A 21,165-nucleotide genomic window follows, 5' to 3' on the forward strand; every position below is an offset into this window, starting at 1 on the left:
GTGATCATAACAAATGACCCGAAAAACGAAAAAAAAACAAAAATGAATGTAACATAGTTACATAGTTACATAGTTAGTAACGTTAAATAAAGACACCAGTCCATCCAGTTCAACCTGAGTGAGTGTCTATAATTGTCCCTATCCCTGTACATTGTGTCGCATTATGATGCTCCTCTATTATATTATTATTTATTTAATGGACCCATATAGCGCCATCAGTTTATGCAGCGCTCCACACATACATCGCACACTCACATCAGTCCCTACCCTCAAGGAGCCCACAATCCAAGGTCCCCAATTCACATTCATATACTAGGGCCTATTTTGGGCAGAAGCCAATTAACCTACCAGCTTGTCTTTGGAGTGTGGGAGGGAACTGGAATGCCTGGAGGAAACCCACGCAGGCACAGGGAGAACATGCAAACTCCAGGCAGGCAGCATCGAGGTTGTGATTTGAACCAGCGACTAGACAAGTGCGATTAGTTTTGTACTAATCAAAAATTTGTATGAATTTCCGGAAATCCATACATTCCTGAGGATCCGAAATACAAATTTTTATTCATACAAATTTTGTACGAAATTTAATTTACGAACTTCGGATACAAATTCTGTTACAACAGAATTACAGACAAATTAAGAATGTTCGTTAATTACTATTATTCATTAAGATGAAGTTAAAAAAAAAACAGGAAGTAATCAGCACAGCACAGGGCTGGTGGGAGTCCCTCATAATGATAAATTCATCATAACAATCATTCGTAATTGTTACGAAAAGTTAACAAACCTAAAAGCTAATGAACCGAAAATTGTTAGGAAAAGTTAACGAACCTAAAAGTTAACAATCTTAAAATTGTTAGGAAAAGTTAACGAACCTAAAAGCTAATGAACCTAAAATTGTTACAAAAAGTTAATGAACCTAAAAGTTAACAAACTGAAATTTGTTACGAAAAGTTAAGGAACCTAAAAGTTAAAAACTCAGGAAGTCAGCACAGCACAGGGATGGTGGGAGCCCCTCATAATAATATATTAATCATAATAATCATTCGTAATTGTTACGAAAAGTTAACAAACCTAAAAGTTAATGAACGCAGACATCATGGCTCTTTCCTGAGTGGCTCTGTCACGAGTGATGCGCAGTTTCAGCGACGCAGTTTAACGAAAGCAGGATAACTAGAACTGGATGAAGACACAACAAGAACTCTGCAAGACAACAAGCAAACCAGCAATTCTCATTTATTTTGTATCAAGTCAGATTCCCACTCTATCTAGTACGATGCTCCTCATTCTCTTCCTTCTCACATCAGTGTCTTCTATCCTCAAATTCTCCTTACTCTATCCCTCCCCTCTACCCTGCAGCATGCACATATCACCCTCACTCCTACCCTCTCCCTACTACTGCACCCATCATCTCCTGCATTTGCTGCATCCATATGCTGGCATAAACTCCAAAGCCACGAGACACATGCACTCATGCTCATCTCACTCCCATCTTGTGTTCCTCACCCTCCTCCTTCTCCTAGTCTCAGGTGACATTTCTCCTAATCCTGGGCCGCCACTCTCAAACTGCAAGCCACATCTTCAAAACCCCTCCCCCTCTGGCAACCACCGCAATCCACTTAATTTAGTTTCTATCCCCCTGCTTCCTCAAAGCAGCCCCCCTATCTCATGCGCCCTTTGGAATGCCCACTCCATCTGTAACAAGCTAACATCTGTACATGACCTCTTCATCTCTCATGGCTTCAGCATACTTGCCATAACTGAAACCTGGCTCCAAAATTTGGACTCAGCTTCTCCTGCTGCCCTCTCCCATGGTGGTTTCCATTGGACTCACTCCCCCAGACCCAATGGACAGAAAGGAGGTGGAGTTGGATTGCTCCTATCCCCACAATACACCTTCGAAGTCCTTCCCATCCCTCCCTCTCTTTCCCTTTCTTCTTTCGAGATGCACTGTATTCGCCTGTTTTCTCCTATTTCTCTGAGAATTGCAGCAATTTATCGGCCTCCTGGACCGGTGTCACGCTTTCTTGATGACTTTGCTGCCTGGCTACCCTACTTTCTCTCCTCTGAAATACCCACCATCATTCTTGGTGACGTTAACATTCCTATCAACGTTAACAACCCAACTACAGCTAAACTTCTTGACTTAACCTCATCTTTTGACCTAACCCAATGGACACATACTTCCACTCACTTTAATGGTAATACCCTTGACCTTGTATTCTCTCATCTCTGCAACCCTAGCAATCTCACAAACACCCCTTTTCCTCTCTCTGATCACAACCTCATTAGTTTCACTGTATCTTTGTCTCCAACCACCCATTCTTCCAAGCAGCAAACTATCACTTGTAGAAACCTTCGCCACCTTAAGCCTTCTCTTCTCCATTCTGCTACTGACCACCTATATGATATAATCTCTCCCCTGTCCTGTCCTGACCTTGCCATCTCTGTCTACAACAGTTCACTCTCTTCATCACTAGATGCACTTGCTCCTCTAACCACACGCAGAATCAGGCCCCGACCATTACAACCCTGGCAAACTGACAACACTAGAAATCTCAAGAGACGTTGCCGTGCTCTTGAACGGCTGTGGTGTAAAACCAAATGCCTCCAAGACTTCACCATATATAAATCTGCCCTTCTAAAATACAATTCCTGCCTCCATGCTGCCAAACAAGCCTACTTTGTATCTCTTATTAATACTTTGTCATCCAATCCTCGTCGGCTCTTCTCAACTTTTAACTCTCTGCTTCGTCCCCCACCCCCTCTACCCACCAACTCACTCACTGCCCAAGAGATTGCCAATCACTTCAAAGACAAGATTGATGCAATTCGCGAGGACACCTCCGCTGTGCGTACATCTTCCCCACCCAACATACCTGGCCCAATAGCACATTCAACACTCTCCTCTTTTGAATTGACTACTACTGAAGAGGTTGCAAAACTTTTCTCAGATGCTCACCTAACCAATTGTCCCTTGGACCCTGTTCCCTCACAACTATTAAGGTTACCCTCTAATTCTATCCTATGCTCCCTCACTCACATCTACAATCTCTCCCTCTCAAGTGGCACCTTCCCCTCCCCTCTAAAACATGCGCAGATCACCCCCATACTTAAAAAACCCTCTCTGGACCCCACCAACCTGAACAACTTAAGACCTATCTCATTGCTCCCATTTACCTCTAAACTTCTAGAACGCTTAGTCTACAACTGCCTTAGCTCCTACCTCAGTGAAAATAACCTTCTTGACCCATTACAGTCTGGCTTTCGCTCTCAGCACTCCACAGAAACTGCCTTACTAAAACTCACTAACGATCTACTAACTGCTAAAACCAACAGCCAGTACTCCATACTCCTACTACTTGACCTCTTTGCTGCCTTTGATACTGTTGACCACCCACTCCTCCTCAATCAACTACATTCCCTTGGCCTCCGAGATTCTGCGCTTTCCTGGTTCTCTGCCTATCTATCACAGCGCTCCTTCAGTGTCACCTACAACTCTGTATCCTCCTCTCCATTGCCCCTTTCTGTGGGGGTCCCCCAAGGCTCTGTTCTTGGACCCCTTCTCTTCTCTATTTATACCTCCTCCCTTGGTCACCTGATAACCGCCCACGGCTTTCAATACCACTTATACGCCGATGACACCCAAATCTATCTGTCTACTTCTCACCTCACTCCTTCAGTCTCCTCTCGCATTACTAACCTGTTAACTGACATATCAGCGTGGATGTCACACCATTTCCTTAAACTAAACCTCTCTAAAACTGAGCTATTAATAATCCCCCCTGCACATGCCCCCCTCCATGACTTTTCCATCAAAATCAACAATGCAACCATCAGGCCCTCCCCTCACGCCAGGGTACTAGGTGTAACCCTAGACTCTGACTTGTCATTTCAGCCCCAAGTCCAATCGTTGTCAAAAGTTTGTAGATTTCACCTCCGTAACATCTCTAAAATTCGCCCCTTTTTAACAATTAAAACTACCAAGATCCTCATTCACTCCCTTGTTAACTCTCGCCTTGACTATTTCAACTCCCTTCTCATTGGCCTGCCTCTCCATAGGCTATCTCCTCTTCAGTCTATCATGAATGCTGCTGCCAGACTTATCCACCTTACCAACCGCTCAGTGTCTGCCAACCCTCTCCTCCAATCCCTACACTGGCTCCCAATCACCCAGCGAATTAAATTCAAAATACTAACCACCACATACAAAGCCATTCACAACTCTGCCCCGAGCTACATCACCAATCTTGTCTCCAAATATCACCCAAACCGTCCCCTCCGTTCTTCTCAAGACCTCCTACTCTCAAGCTCTCTTGTCTCCTCCTCCCACACTCGTCTCCAGGATTTCTCCAGAGCCTCTCCAATCCTCTGGAACTCGCTACCTCCACCGGTCCGGCTATCCCCTACTCTTGCTACCTTCAGACGATCCCTGAAAACTCATCTATTCAGGGAAGCCTATCACGTCTCAAACTAATCTCCTACCACTTCCATAAACTCATTCCCAACAATTATAACCTTCTGTACCACCTGCCCCACCCTTTTAGATTGTAAGCTCTTCTGAGCAGGGTCCTCTTAATCCTCTTGTATTTAATTGTATTGTAACTGTATTGTCTCCCTTTTATATTGTAAAGCGCTGCGTAAATTGCTGGCGCTATATAAATCCTGAATAATAATAATAATAATAATAATAATGAACCTAAAATTGTTACAAAAAGTTAACAAACCTAAAAGTTTCACGAACCTAAAATTGTTACGAAAAGTTAAAGAACCTAAAAGTTAATGAACTGAAAATTGTTACGAAAAGTTAACGAACCTAAAAGTTAAAAACCCAGGAAGTCAGCACAGCACAGGGATGGTGGGAGCCTCTCATAATGATACATTCATCATAACAAACATTCGTAATTATTATGAAAAGTTAACGAACCTAAAAGTTAACAAACCTAAAATTGTTGTGAAAAGTTAATGAACCTAAAATTGTTATGAAAAGTTAATGAACCTAAAAGCTAATGAACCTAAAATTGTTATGAAAAGTTAACAAACCTAAAAGTTAATGAACCGAAAATTGTTAGGAAAAGTTAGGAAAAGTTAACAAACCTAAAAGTTAACGAACCTAAAAGTTTACAAACCTAAAATTGTTACGAAAAGTTAATGAACCTAAAAGTTAAAAACCCAGGAAGTCAGCACAACACAGGGATGGTGGGGGCCCCTCATAATGATAAATTCATCATAACAAACACTCGCAATTGTTATGAAAAGTTTACAAACGTAATGAAAAGTTGTATTTCATGCAAATCCGATTTGAATTTCGGACACGTATTATGATATAAGAATTAATTTTAATATGAAACGGAAGGGAACGAAACAAAACAAATTTATTGATGGAGCACATGTCTACCAGCGACCCTTTTTACTACTAGGCGAGAGTGCTAAAGACTACACCACTGTGCTGTAACGAAAATTAAAAGATTTTTTGGCAGTGCACATGTTTACACTTTATATCAGAAAATTACAATCTACTGTGCTAAGGCCTCCCTCTACTCATACCTTGTTTGGGGGGGGGGGGGGGGGGGGTCCAAGTTAACAAACCTAAAATTGTTACAAAAAGTTAACAAACCTAAAAGTTAACAAACCTAAAATTGTTACGAAAAGTTAACAAACCTAAAAGTTAACGGACTTAATATTGTTACGAAAAGTTAACAAACCTAAAAGTTAAAAACCCAGGAAGTCAGCACAGCACAGGGATGGTGGGAGCCCCTCATAATGATAAATTCATCATAACCAACATTCGCAATTGTTACGAAAAGTTTGCGAACGTAGCGAAAAATTCATATTTTGTACGAATCCGAATTGAATTTTGGACACGAATTACGAAATACGAATTCATTTTAATATGGAACAGAATGAAACAAAACAAATTTATTGATGAAGCACATGTCTACCAGTGACCCTTTTTACTGCTATTCGAGAGAATTACAATCTACTGTAGGGCTGTCCCCTAGTCATCCCTTGTTTGAGGGGGGGGGAACCATTGTCACAGGTTGCAAGCAAAATGTGGATATACACTGAGAAGGGCCTGGGTTTAATTTGTATGGTTTATCTGGTTTAGTTCCAGCAGATTCATCTGTCTGTGGTTCTAAAATGGGTCCAGCACGTCCACACTCATGAGAATTTAGAAGGTGAATCTCATGCTATACAAACAAGTTCCTTCATTTCTGCAATTTTTTCAATGCATTTGAGCCATTCGGGAATGGACAGTATCTTAACTGAGCCCCGATGTATTGGGATGCACAGTTTGGCTGCATTTATCATGTGAATAACCAAGTATTTCCGGTAGGCTTGTGTAGACATGGAGGAGTGGTGGAGAATAAATTGTGCTGGTGTGTGCTCTAATGGATATATAGAAATTTGTGTCGTTATTTCATGTAAGTGAATCCAGAATGGTTGTATTAATGGGCATGACCACCATATATGCAACAGTGTACCCTGTTCTCCGCATTCTCGCTAACACATGGTTGGAAATTTCCAACGGAAAAAGTACGATCGGATTATGTTGTTGGAAAATCCGATCGTGTGTAGGCTCTATCGGACTTTTTCTGTTGGACTTTCCGGCGGAAAAATTTTGAGAGCTGGATTTAATATTTTCCGACAACAAAATCCGTTTGGACTTTTTCCATTTGTGTGTGTAGAGAATTCTGATACACAAAGTGCCACACATGCTCAGAAAAAAATTAGAGATGAAAGCTATTTACTACTGGCCTCTATGTAGTCCCGTCGTACGTATATAACATCACCTCGTTCAGAACGATCGGATTTTCAGACAACTTTGTGTGACTGTGTGTATGCAAGACTAGTTTCGGCCAAAATCCGTCGAAAAAAATCTGATGGATTTTGTGGTCAGAATGTTTGACTGTGTGTATGGGGCATAACAGTTACTAGAAATATCAGGGTTATATTTGTTGAGTAGGGAATGACATTCGATACCAACGAGTTAAAGTTTTATAATTGTTTTCTTGGGTCAAGACATTTATTGAGCCTTTATGGGCTATAGTAAAGATCCTTTCCCATTTTTTTTTTCTGTAGTTCTGTAGTTCCCTGTAATGCCCTGTAATTCCCTATAATGCCCCATACACACGGTCGGATTTTCCAATGGGAAATGTTGGATGTGAGCTTGCTGGTGGAAAGTCCGACCGTGTGTACACTCCATCGAACATTTGTTGTCGGACTTTCTGTCAACAAATGTTGGCTAGCATGTTCTCAAATTTTCCACCAACAAATGATTGTTGTCGGAAAGTCCGATCGTGTGTTGAAGTAGAATTGTAAAGTATCGAACCGGGCAGAACTTAACCACTTCCCGACCGGCGCACGCCGATGTACGTTGGCAGAATGGCATGGGCAGGCATATTGGCATACAGGTACGTCCAGTTTTAAATGCCGCCCTGCCATCGTGTGTGCGCGTGCCAGTAGGGACCCCCGTGAGTCCAGTTGCGGGTTCCGCGGACTTGATCGCCGCAGGCATACCCGCGATCATCTCACGGGGCGGCTGAATGAGGAGATGCCATCTCCCCGTTCTGCCTAGCAACAAGTGACGCTGATCTCTGCTCCATGTAATTGGAGCAAAGATCAGTGTTCACTAAAACAAAGCCCAGTCCCCCCCCCACAGTTAGTAACACACCCCTAGGAACACTTAACCCCTACACTGCCACCCAATGGTTAACCCCTTCACTGCCAGTGTCATTTACACAGGAATCACTGCATTTGTATAGCAGTGATTGCTGTATAAATGACAATGGTCTCAAAAATGTGTCAAAAATGTCCGATGTGTCCGCCATAATGTCGCAGTCACAATAAAAATCTCTGATCTCCGCCATTTCCAGTAAAAAAAAAAAAATATTAATTAAAATGCCATAAAACTATCCCCTATTTTGTAAACACTATAACTTTTGCGCAAACCAATCAATAATCACTTCTTGTGATTTTTTTTACAAAAAATATGTAGAAGAATATGTATCAGCCTAAACTGAGGGAAATTTTTTTTTATATATTTTTGGGGGATATTTATTATAACAAAAAGTAAAAAATAATGCATTTTTTTCAAAATTGTCACTCTATTTTTGTTTATAGTGCAAAAAATAAAAAAACGCAGGGGTGATCAAATACCACCAAAACAGAGCTCTATTTGTGGGAAAAAAAGGACGTCAATTTTGTTTGGGAGCCACGTCGCACGACCACGCAATTGTCAGTTAAAGCGACGCAGTGCTGAATCGTGGTGGTCTGGTCTTAAGCCAGCAAAATGGTCCGGGGCTGAAAGTGGTTAAGCAATGCAGGTTTATTAACAGCTGATAACATACAGGTTTATGTTCAAAGTATTACAAGATACAGGCCTAATTTATACAGTTTCTTACAATGCAAGCATATTAGATATAGGTATTCTTATTCCCTAACTTGGACTAAGCTTGGACCTCGAAGAAGGGGACATACCCCGAAAGCTTGTCCTGAAAAATTGTATGTTAGTGCAAATAAAAAAAGTATCACGGACAGTACTCAATTTTCTCTGTCACAATTGCACTAATACGGCTACAATCACATTAAGTATTTTATTCCCTAACCAAATTAAACCAATTGTGAATTGTTCTCAACTTGAAACAGAATGGGTCTTTTCTGCCAATTCTTGGGAACCCGTCACCTGAGAGGGACCAGTCCATCGACCAGTGGTCCAGTCTCCTCAGAGTTCTGGGTTCCAGCTCGAACAAGTTCATGAGGTAAATTCACCTGAAACCACACTCTGGAACAAGTTAAGAAGTCTTCTCTGACTTGTACAAGGAGACAAGTTTCAGACAGATATTTGCCCATTGGTTCTGACTTCTATGACCCTTGTAATAGGGCTGCATACACAGAGTGCAGCCTTATGAGCTCCTATCTGACTTGTCTGACTAACAATTGTAGAGCTTGCATTTATATACCAATTTAGAAGCCTTTTCAGCCATCTGTCCTAAATAGTATTGGTCGCTAAGATCTATGTCAATGTAAACAACCATAAATCTGACACCTGTTCTACAACCAGATAAACTTAATTATTCCCAGATGGACTATATGTTCATTAAAAATTATTTAAAACTACTTTTGTCCAATTAAAGACAATTAAAGGCACCCAGCTGTGTTAAATGCAACCATCCTCATCTTGATAAGGTTTAACTATATTCAAGAATAACAGATTTACGACTCTGGAAGAATGAACTTCCAATAACCCCACCAGATGTATCATGTTTTTCACTATACAATCCTGTGTGTATACATAAGGTACTGTATTACTTACTATATACTGTATATATATATATATATATATATATATATATATATATATATATATATACTTTTACACAAGCCAATTACTTATTCATATTCAATGTTATTATTAATATTATATATACATACACATGAGTGTACTTCATATTCAATGGCTTTTAACAGTTTTAATGAGGGCTCAAGCAGACCTTTGTTTGACCCTGTCAAACTTAATTTAATGTTCTGTACATAACTTTCCCATATTCCACCTAATTATTTTAACCACCTGTTTTCTTATCTTTGACAGTGCTTATCTTATCAGCTATATTTCACTTCTGTCAAAAGTTCTCTCTTCTTCTAATTAGTAACTAGTAACTAAACATGAACTTTCCTATCTCTGTGATTTATATGCATTTCAAGACTTTAAACAATTCTATATAACTTGAATGTGTTCTAATAAACTTTCACCCAGTAAACTATCTTATAAAAAATATCAGAAAGAAGCAGAGAGGTCATCTAAAGTTCAACATTTAAAAATGGGTGGGGGCGTGGCGAACGAGCTCCAAGATGGACGCTTGATTCCGGAGCTCCGTTCGTCCTCCAGAGAGACCTCGCCGCATCAGAGCGCACCGGCCGACAAAACACCTCCGAACCTACGGAACGATCGGCGGAACGGCGGAGATATGTCTAGGCGACGGAAGAACGTGATCCAACCGCAGAAGATGGCTCAGTTCTTCGTGGCGAAAGCCCGCGGATCTCCACAAAATGGCGGCGGACAGAGCCCTCACGACGCGGAGCCACAGGCCGCACACAGCAGCAACACGATCGGAGGAGGCTCCCTCCTGTCTAAAGGACACGCCGATATCCGAAGCGATCCATCTTCAGAAACGCCGAGTCCCACGACAAGGAGCCCGGCCAAATCTAAGCCTAGACTGCTCTCCCCTGACAGACAACAAGACATGGAGGTAAGCGCTACCTCAGGCATGCAGGCTACACAGGCCTCACACACGCAGGCCCCAGATCCCATAGCTAACTTTCCCACAACTGACCAGCCAATTTCTGACACAGTACTGAAAGAAATGTTGATTTCCCTTCGGTCAGCTCTTCACAGTGATTTGATACAAGGCATTAATCAATGTCACAGGGAAGTGCAAGCTATGGGAGTCAGGGTGGACAGAGCTGAGAGCAGGATGGAGGATTTCTCCACAACCTATAACGTAATGGTGGACACACATTCAGCACAGGGAGAGGACATAGCTTGGTTAAAGGATAAGGTCGCTGACCTTGAAGACCGCAGTAGACGCAACAATATTAAATTGCGTGGTATACCTGAATCGGTCCCTGCACAGCAACTTTTACAATACGCTCAAACGCTATTTTCCTCTCTACTGCCTAACCTGACTGCACAAGACTTAATAGTGGACCGCATACACAGGATCCCTAAACCCTCCTTTTTACCAGAAGGTACGCCTAGAGACACTCTCCTGCGGATTCACTTTTACCACGTTAAGGAACAGATCTTTCAAGCAGCTCGCAACCCTGACAATATACCTCCTCAGTATGCTGACTTGATAATCCTTCCGGATCTCTCAAGACACACTCTGCAGAGAAGGCGTAATCTAGCTACCATCACCAAAGCTTTAAGGAACCACAAAATTCCACATAAGTGGAAATATCCTGCTACACTGGTAATCACGTACAATGGGGTTACAAGATCCGTCAACACCTTGGAAGATGGCATAGCAACCCTGACACAATGGGGAATCCTGCATGACCCACACCCAGTCTCAATCCACCCACCACAACCTTCCCACCTCAGGGAGGAACGGCAGTTAGTCACACGCAGACGTCACAGCAAACATCAGGCCGGGAGCGGCTCCTGAACAATTTCTGACTTTCACGTTATGTCTCTCTGGCTGACGGAGTCTTTTATCAGTCTCCGATCACCCTAATGTTCAGTTCAGCAGACATGTCTGCACGCGGATCAGTTGTAAGATCCTTTTTTACTATGCTACAGTTACTTGTTTTTACCTCATGTGTTTGTTTTTTCTTTTCGTTTTCCCTATCTGGACACGGTGGACCACATGCCTGGAACTTGACTACACATAAGAATGAACTGCTGGCACCCTTTCTTGCTTTGACAAACGGAAGACGCAGTGAGTACCCTGCATCTGTTACATTACAAACTTTTCCCGCACCGCCCCAATGAACATTAAGTGTCTATCCCTTAACGTGCGCGGTCTGAACCACCCTGCCAAACGCTTTTCATTATGGCGGGAGGCTCAAACCCAGAAGGCAGATATTCTCCTCATTCAAGAGACTCATTTCCAACTAATGAAAACACCCACTTGTACGCATAAGGATTTCCGGCACATCTTTCTAGCATGTACTCCTAACAAAAAAACTGGCGGGGTCATGATAGCCATCAAAAACACTGTGTCTTTCCTTCCTAAAGAATCATTCATCGAGGCCAAAGGCAGATTTATCATTCTTACAGGTGACTTTGATTCCCAGCCCCTCACCTTAGTGACGTTATACGCTCCTAACCTCCACCAACTGAGATTTATTAAGAGGGTTCTCAAAAAGGCTGATTCCATGTTATATGGAAACCTCCTCATTGGAGGGGACTTTAACCTCATTGCGGATCACAATCTGGACACCACAGCAACTCACCAACGCGGGGCTTCACCTCTACCTAATCTTTTTCACACCAAAGACCTTTTCGATGTCTGGAGATGTCATCACGCTATGGAACGGGACTACACTTTTTTTTCTACAAGACATTGCTCATATTCACGTATTGATATGTTCCTGACTGACAAATGGCTTTTGCAGAGGGTTAGATCCACTCAGATACATGATATTTCATGGTCAGACCATGCTGCAATTTCCTTGTCCCTTGCCACCCATGGTGCCGCCTCCTCACCACCTATCTGGCGTTGCAATACTCGGCTCCTTCAGGAACCTAAGCTTGCACCACTTATCTCTCAGCATCTCAGGGATTTCTTCCAAACCAATTCTACCCCTGATATTGATCCATTTCTTCTTTGGAAAACTCACAAAGCTTTCATGCGAGGTATTCTTATACAATTAGGGGCCAGGGAAAAGAAAAAATACAATGCATTACTTCAGGGAGTCCTGAAAGAGATACACGAGTTAGAATTACGTAATAAAGCCTCCCCTTCACCCGCTACAACGACTATGCTCGCTGATCTTCGGAATACATTAAAAAATATACTAACTCAAAAATTTGACAGACACCTCCGTAAGTTACAACTTAATTCCTATGCAAACGCTAATCGTGCGGGAAAATACCTAGCACATAGAATCAAAGCGGCGCGCACCCGTTCCAAAATCGCTCACCTACTACATCCTCTCACCAGCTACAAAATAGTAAACCCCCAAGAGATAGCAGACCAATTTGCAGAATACTATGGGGCCCTCTACAACCTCCGCGATGACATGAACACTCCCCAACCGTCCATGCAGAGCATTCAATCCTTCTTACAGCATATTAATCTCCCTTCTCTATCCGCAGATCATATCACTTACTTAAATGCTCCATTTACGTGTCGGGAGATACAGAAAATAATCAGTTCAATGCCTTCTGGCAAATCCCCAGGTCCAGACGGCCTTGGGAATGAATATTATAAAATCTTCCAAAATTTGCTATCTCCATACCTTCTAGAAGTTTTCACAAAAGCTGAACAGACTTCCTCTTTCCCCCCTGAGATGCTGAGAGCCCACATAGTGACTCTACCAAAACCGGGCAAAGATCCTACCACTCCCTCCAATTTTCGGCCGATTTCTCTCCTAAACTCTCACACGAAAATTTATGCAAAAGTATTAGCCAATAGGCTGATGACTATCATACCACATCTCATTTCTAAAGACCAGATGGGCTTTGTGAGGGGGCGGCAAACTTCGGATGCCACCAGACGAATTGTTAATGTTATTCACCATGCGAGGTCCTCGCGAACGCCTTCTCTGCTCCTCTCTGTGGATGCGGAGAAGGCGTTCGATAGGATGCATTGGACATATATGAAGGCTGTGTTAGACAAGTTTGGTTTCCAGGGTCCAATCCTTAATGCCATCCTGGCACTTTATTCCTGCCCACCTGCACAGGTGTACACAGCAGGTCTATTGTCCAAATCATTTACCATTACCAACGGCACTCGCCAAGGGTGCCCTCTTTCCCCCACCATATTCAACCTTATTATAGAACCATTGGGAGAATCTATACGGGCAAACAACCTCATCAAGGGATTTACGTTTAACAAATCCAAACATGTTATAAACCTGTTTGCTGACGACATTATACTATTACTAACAGACCCCTTACACTCCCTCCCCCAAGCCCACAGAGTTTTATCAGATTTCGGGGACATATCCTATTATAAAGTCAACCACTCCAAATCATTGATCTTAGACCTGGGAGTTCACCCATCCACTAAACTAGTCCTGCAATCTACTCTTCCTTACTCCTGGTCTGCCAACGGCATCACCTACTTAGGCCTGACGTTGACGGACTCAACATCTACTCTTGTAGAGAAGAATTTTACACCGCTATTGACTAGCATAGACAGACAACTCGCGGACATTGGGAAAAAAGAAATCTCATGGCTGGGTAGAATAGCAGCTTATAAAATGTCAATACTACCACAAATACTCTACATCTTCCGCTCCTTACCACTCCCGATACCCGCTCAATACCTTAGAGCATTGTCCAAAAGTATGTGGAAATTCACATGGGGGGGCAGGAGAGCCAGATGTCCTCGTCGGGTTCTTCTGCCCCACAAAGCGTTCGGGGGGGCTGGATATGTAGATCTTACAGATTATATGTGGGCCACTAGACTTGATCAACTCAAATACTGGTTCCGTTCTGCAGAAAGTCCGCAATGGGTGGACATCGAATCTTCTTTGCTTCCTGTAGACAGGCCTGCGGACTTTCTGCTCAGCGATGCCTGGGACCCCTGGGTGACCAGTCATATGTCCCCGACTATACAAGTGTCATTACAAGCATGGCGATATCTCTTCAAATGTAAGAATGTGGTAGCGACTAAGTTACAATACCACTTACCTATAGAACTGCTGTCCGCCAAACTCCCCTCGATACAGATGTCGCGCCTTAAAGCGAAAAATATATGCTATGTCCAGGACTTGTTCCAGGGCACAGTGCCTATGTCGGTAGACCACATTATCTCAAAATTCGAACTATCGAAATCCCTGTGGTTCTCATGCGCTTGTGCGCATCACTTCTTGACTTCACGCCCAATACCCCTCATTTCAATACCCACAAAAGCCTGGGATTTCTACTCAAATTTGAAACCTAATGCCAAGGGTATCTCCCTGTTTTACAACATTTTCCAGGACAAAAGACAGTTTCACAAACACTCTACCTTTAGCAAATGGGAAAAGGACTTAGCAACTAACTTTACTGAAGACCAATGGCTTTTAGCTCTTAGAACCATCCAAAAATACTCCCATTGCGTAAGTCATTGGGAAATGACCCTGAAAATACTACATAGGTGGCATTACACTCCCTACAGACTGTCGGTCATGTTCCCGACCTCCTCACCTCAATGCTGGCGGCAATGCGGTCATGTAGGAAACTTAATACATGTTTTGTGGGAATGCAAATGTCTGAGAGGCCTATGGAACAAGACATTCCGAACGATATCTGATCTTACAGGTATCTTGACGCCTCCAAACCCCAACTTGGCTATCTTACACATCGGTATAGATAAGTTTCCATATGGTGATAGGGCCATGGTAACACATATTCTCCTGGCTACACGTAACCTAATTTTACGTAATTGGAAGAGCTCTCTAGCCCTTAACTTTTCTGAGGTGATTGCTATTGTGAATAGGAATTACTCCTTTGAAAGACTGCTGGCACTTAACTCCTTTTCTTGCAAAACCTTTGATAGTAATTGGAAATTGTGGACCACCAGGTTTAAGCCTTGTGAATGAAGTTATTTCATATTTCAATAATTGCATGGTATATGTTGCAGATACTTTGTGATTGTATGTACCTTGATATTTTCTTGTTTTACTGTGTCCGATAACATAACCTACCTTACCTTTCTGTATTCCTTTATCCTCTGTTTTGTTTTATCTGTATGTGATAAAATCCAATAAAAATCTATTGAAATAAAAAAAAAACACATTTAAAAATGAAGACATTTTCTATATTTTAGAATAACATAGTGTACATTAATGAAAATGTAGAACAATATGGTAACCGGGGTAATTGGCGCTACCTACAAATAAAACTCCTTACAAATAGAGTGAAGAAAAATCCTTCTACCGGGATTCCTCAAATCCTATAAGGTCCTAATTGTTTCTATTAGGATCAGGAAAAACGGCAACAGAAACAGTTCCTACTAGAATCTATTACAATCATAAAGATGGTCTAATGTGTATCAGCCACACCCTACAGAGTAAGGTTGGTATATATAAAATATATAATCCCGAATAGATCATGTGTTCATCCTAAAAAATATATATATAATAAAAAAGGGGTATATGCCAAAAAAATGCTGCTATTATGCGATTTTCCAAGTTACAAGCTACTCAAATGTCCCAAAAAGCAGCAATATTCCTACTGGAAATTAATTCCTGAGATTGACAGGTAGATCCAATAAATGAAGGAGAAAGGAGAGAACCAAAAACCAAACAACAACAAACAAAAGACAAAAAATTGTATATGTGTATCTGTTGCTAAGTGCAATATTGCCTAAAATCGCATTAACGCCAAGATATATTTAAATAGGCAAATTCCCAGTAAGAGGCGTATATAAATGTGCTTGTGAAATTATAGTTCAAATCTTAAATATACAAGCTATAAGTGCAACATGCTAGTATAAACATATATATAAAAAATATATTATATATATATAAAAAGTGCATCAAAAAAGTGCGGGTGAAAAAGCCAAAAAATCTATTAGCCAACAAATTAAATAAACAATCCATAATGAAAAAATATAAATAAAAGATAAAAATAAAAAATATATAAAAAGCAAACAAAAATAAAAATAAATATAAAAATAAAAATACAAATAAAAATAAAAATGCAAAAATAGTGTCCAATTATCCAAAAAAATCTTCAATAGTGCAAAAAAAAGTTCAAAAGTGACTTTAGTGCTTCTTGTGCAATCTTCAACGTGACTTCTGTGTTCCCCCACAAGGTACCCCACTCACCAGAAGAATGCACCCCTGCAGGGGTAATTCGCCTTGAGATCAAAGTCTGCCGATATCCAGCTCCTCAATCGCATCCAGAGAGAGATTTCTCAATCCCTGCCGATATCCAGCTCCTCAATCGCAACCAAGGGGAGATTTCATATGTCCTCATAAGAAAAAAATTGTAGCCTCCATAGTGTGATTTGTATAAAAAATCTATTTATTGCCACAAAAATATAAAACAATAAAAACATAAAAATAAAAATAAAAAATGGAAAAAACAAATCTCATATGTTGAGACAAGATATGGAAACACAGTCCACTAAAAAATCACTCAGCCCCCATATATAAATAAATGGTAACGCTCCAGGAAAACAGATAGTTAATCCTAGAACCAAGCTGAGAGAAAGATAATGAACCATACGCTAATGGCACTATATCCCAAAAAAACAAAGGACTAAGAGTGCAAAAAAACACTTAAAAACAATGTACCAGGATATACCCTGTTGCATATGGTCACTCCAGTTTATGTAAGTCCCCAAGGGATAGAGCCCTTCTAGCGTAAAAATCAATCCGAACGTGGAAGCCGCTCGGTAGATACGCAGCTGCGGCTTGCACTCCAACTGCGTTCCAACTAACGGAACTGACGTAATAGGTGTAACTCCGTCGAACGCGTTTCGTCATTGACGTCTTCAGCGATAGGCTCTTGTTCTGATCTGGACAGCCTATCCTTTTATGAAAATATCTGTAACTCAGACCCTCATGCCCCAGGTATTATATCACGCATATATAACCATTTTATTTCCCCACCAGCTGACCTTCCCCTTTATGCTGTACAGTGGTCCAAAGATCTGCAACTAACACTTGATACAGAGGACTGGTCTAATATCTGGGCCAACACAAATTTCTCCACCCAAAACGTAGTGGCGCTGGAGGCTAACTATAAGGTGCTCATGTGGTGGTACCTTGTCCCCGCAAGGATCTCAAAATTTCTACCAACCTATCCATCAGTATGTTTCCGAGGCTGTGGGGAGAGGGGTACCCATACCCACATTTGGTGGTCATGCCTGATTGCACAACAATTCTGGATGGCAGTATTCCAAATAGCTTCCACTTTACTTCATGATACTCTAATCCCTGCTCCTGCCCTGCCTCTTCTAAGTCATATACAAAGAGATTATACTAAAGACCAAACTCACCTTCTTCTCCAATTAACTACGGCTGCTAAGTAGACAATGGCCAGAGCCTGGAAAACCCCAAAACTTCACATAGCGGAAATGAAAAATAGAGTAACCCAAGCCATAATTCACAGCAAAATTGAGGCGACGATCCTAGATTGTACCCCCCAGCATTCTAAAATTTGGACACCCTGGGCAGATAACTTTCTTCCTGAAGACTTCGACACTAGTCTGCTTACGCCATGATTTTCAGTGATTTGGTGATCTTCTGGGGGACAGTGCGGTCCCACCGACACTGCTATACTCTTTCTTGTATTACTCTTTTACCTTCTATACACTTTTCTCCACCTCTTCTTCTTTTTACTTTTCCTCTTTCTTCTCTTTACCCTCTGACCAAAATCCTATATACATATCCCTTACAACAAGAACAAGACTGAAATAAATATCCTTTTTGACCGTTTTTCCCCTGACCTGATATTGATCGGTTTATGTTACATATGGTTACTGATTCAGAGTAACTCCCCAGTGACTCTTGATATTGTCTATACAGTCGTTAAAACTACTCTACCTTGCTTCGTAATAACGAGCACTGATAGCACCCGACAGGATGTTACACTGTTATTACTGTACAAGTTATAAGTTATTTGTACTGTGAGATGTCCACTGTATCTTTGAATCAGATTACTTCTTGTTGTATTCTGTGATTTTCTACCAATAATAATAAGTTTGAAACCAAAATATATGCAAATCAATATGAATAATGTGAACTACATTGGCTAATATGAGATTCTACAACAGTGTACACAAGTCTGTCGCACAAAAGTCCACGTATGCTCGGAATCAAGTACAAGCGCTCTGAAGCGATCGGTCTTGTAAAACTAACATTCATAATGGAGATATCATGTACATCTTGTACGTAACCACGTTTGTAATTGTTGGCCAGCATTTGTGTGACTGTGTGTATGCAAGGCAAGCTGGAGCCAACAACCTTCGAACAAAATTCCATGGTTTTGTTGTCGAAAAGTCCAGCCGTGTGTATGCTCCATTGAACATTTGTTGTCGGACTTTTTGCCAACAAATGTTGGCTAGCATGTTCTCAAATTTTCTGCCAACAAATCTTGTGTACACAAGTCCGTCGCACAAAAGTCCACGCATGCTCGGAATCAAGTACAAGCCGGAAGCGCTCGGTCTTGTAAAAATAGCGTTCATAAAAAAAAAGTGTGGATCAGAAAAGACAGGATCAAGCAGCCTTTTTACACACTGCAAAGGATTAACCCCTTAGGTTTCACAGTGTGTATAACAAGCATGCTTTACTGCATATACAGACTGATTTTACTGGTGTGGGTTTAGTAACACTTTAAGCTGATCACATGTATGAATATTTGAAAAATATTATATATATATATATATATATATATATATATATATATATATATATATATACACACAAATTGTTAACTCACTGTTTTGGGGCGATCTTTTTATAGCTCATCTTTTCGGTATTACGTGAACCTCCTAGCTTTCCTCTACGCAATTGATAACATCAACCAGGATCCAGACATCTTACCCAATATCACTCTCGGCTTCCATCTATATGACTCATGGCTGGAACCCAGGAAGGGTGTACAGAGTGTTCTGCAGATCTTATCTGGACCAAATGGGACCGTTCCTAATTATTCATGTAAAGGACATGGCAAGCTGGCCGGTGTTATTGGAGATCACTATTCATCCACTACAATCCCAATCGCCCAAATCCTCGGACTGTACAGATACACACAGGTGAGTGGAAATGGCTTGTATATTTGTAACACTATTCTGGGTCAACAGAGACAACAATATACATTTTACAAAAACATGGCAGTCTGTGAACGTTAAAGTGTGTGTAAATGCAAACGCCAGTCAAAGAAATGAAAACACACCTGGCACCATCACTAATGATTTTTCCCCATTTTATATCTAGAAAATCCATTGTAATTAACTATTTTTGGGCTTTTATCTATAGCCATGTGAATACTTGGCCCGCTCTTCTCCTGTTGCTTGGAGGACTGGGGGCAGAGACTGTAGAAGACTTCTGAGGGTGGCTCAAAAACATCAACAAAAATTGTTGACCATACTGGACTTTTTAGGCATTTATATATATATATATATATATATATATATATATATATATATATATATATATATATATATATATATATATATATATAAAAAAGGAGGGGAGGGAAAAAGAGTAATAATTTAAAACAATTTTTATTCTTCTAAAAAGAGAAAAAAAACTCACCAAATCTCAATATTTCTTATCCTGTCTAGTATGTTAGAGGTATATCATAATCTGTATATATTCCTACACATATTTAACCATAGGAACAATAAGGAAAATTGACACTTAGTACATAAAACAGTTTGTATAGACAGGATAGCAATTAAGGAACAGCTCAAAGATATTTTGATGCTCTACATGTTTCGCGTTCATCATAACGCTTCCTCAGGAGCTTAACATTTTTATTCCTTTGGATAGCCCAAAAGAGAAAAAAAGGAGGAAAAGGTGTCTCTACAGGGTTAGAGTGGTATATGGTATTATAGTCAAACTATTGTATATAGAGGAGCCCACAGGTGAGCAAGGAACTCCAGACATATACATACAAAGCGACAGAAGAAGGTGGTGTAAGCCGTAAACTTCTATTAGTCCAGTCAGAGATCCCAAAGTGCCTTTACACTAAGTCTAATCCAGACTTTAAGATATCATTGAGGGAGAGGGGGAACAGCAGGCCGAGCAGGCCGAGCAGCCCGACGGTCGAGGTGAGAAGGTGATTGAGGGGTCTTGCTGTTCCCCCTCTCCCTCAATGATACCTTAAAGTCTGGATTAGATTTAGTGGAAAGGCACTTTGGGATCTCTGACTGGACTAATAGAAGATTACGGCGTACACCACCTTCTTCTGTCGCTTTATATGTATATGTCTGCAGTTCCTTGGTCACCTGTGGGCTCCTCTATATACAATAGTTTGACTACAATACCATATACCACTCTACCCCTGTAGAGACACCTTTTCCTCCTTTTTTTCTCTTTTGGCTATCCAAAGGAATAAAAATGTTAAGCTCCTGAGGAAGCGTTATGATGAACGCGAAACATGTAGAGCATCAGAATATCTTTGAGCTGTTCCTCAATTGCTATCCTGTCTATACAAACTGTTTTCTGTACTAAGTGTCAATTTTTCCTTAATGTTCCTATGATTGAATATGTATAGGAATATATACAGATTATGACATACCTCTAACTAGACAGGATAAGAAATATTGCGATTTGGTGTGTTTTTTTTTTCTCTTTTTAGAAGAATACATTTTTTTTTAATTATTACTCTTTTTCCCTCCCCTCTTTTTTATTTATTTATATATATATCTATATATATATATATATATATATATATATATATATATATATATATATATATATATATATATATATATCTATATATATCTATATATATATATATATATATATATATATATATATATATATATATAT

The 21,165-nt window shown here is 40.7% G+C and overlaps 1 protein-coding gene across 1 annotated transcript in view; it reads left to right on the forward strand.

The window, feature by feature from the left end:
- LOC143986454 (vomeronasal type-2 receptor 26-like) overlaps positions 1-21,165 on the forward strand; it is an 84,688-nt gene that overhangs the window by 17,785 nt on the left and 45,738 nt on the right. Inside the window, exon 2 of the mRNA XM_077484800.1 lies at positions 19,130-19,421. Within this exon, the coding sequence (XP_077340926.1) occupies positions 19,130-19,421 (292 nt within the window). The remainder of the gene's footprint in view (positions 1-19,129; positions 19,422-21,165) is intronic.

This window comes from Lithobates pipiens, unplaced genomic scaffold, assembly GCF_037356315.1.
Source record: "Lithobates pipiens isolate NorthernLeopardFrog02 unplaced genomic scaffold, aLitPip1_a1.2 Scaffold_160, whole genome shotgun sequence".
In the NCBI taxonomy this organism is placed as follows: Eukaryota; Metazoa; Chordata; class Amphibia; order Anura; family Ranidae; genus Lithobates; species Lithobates pipiens.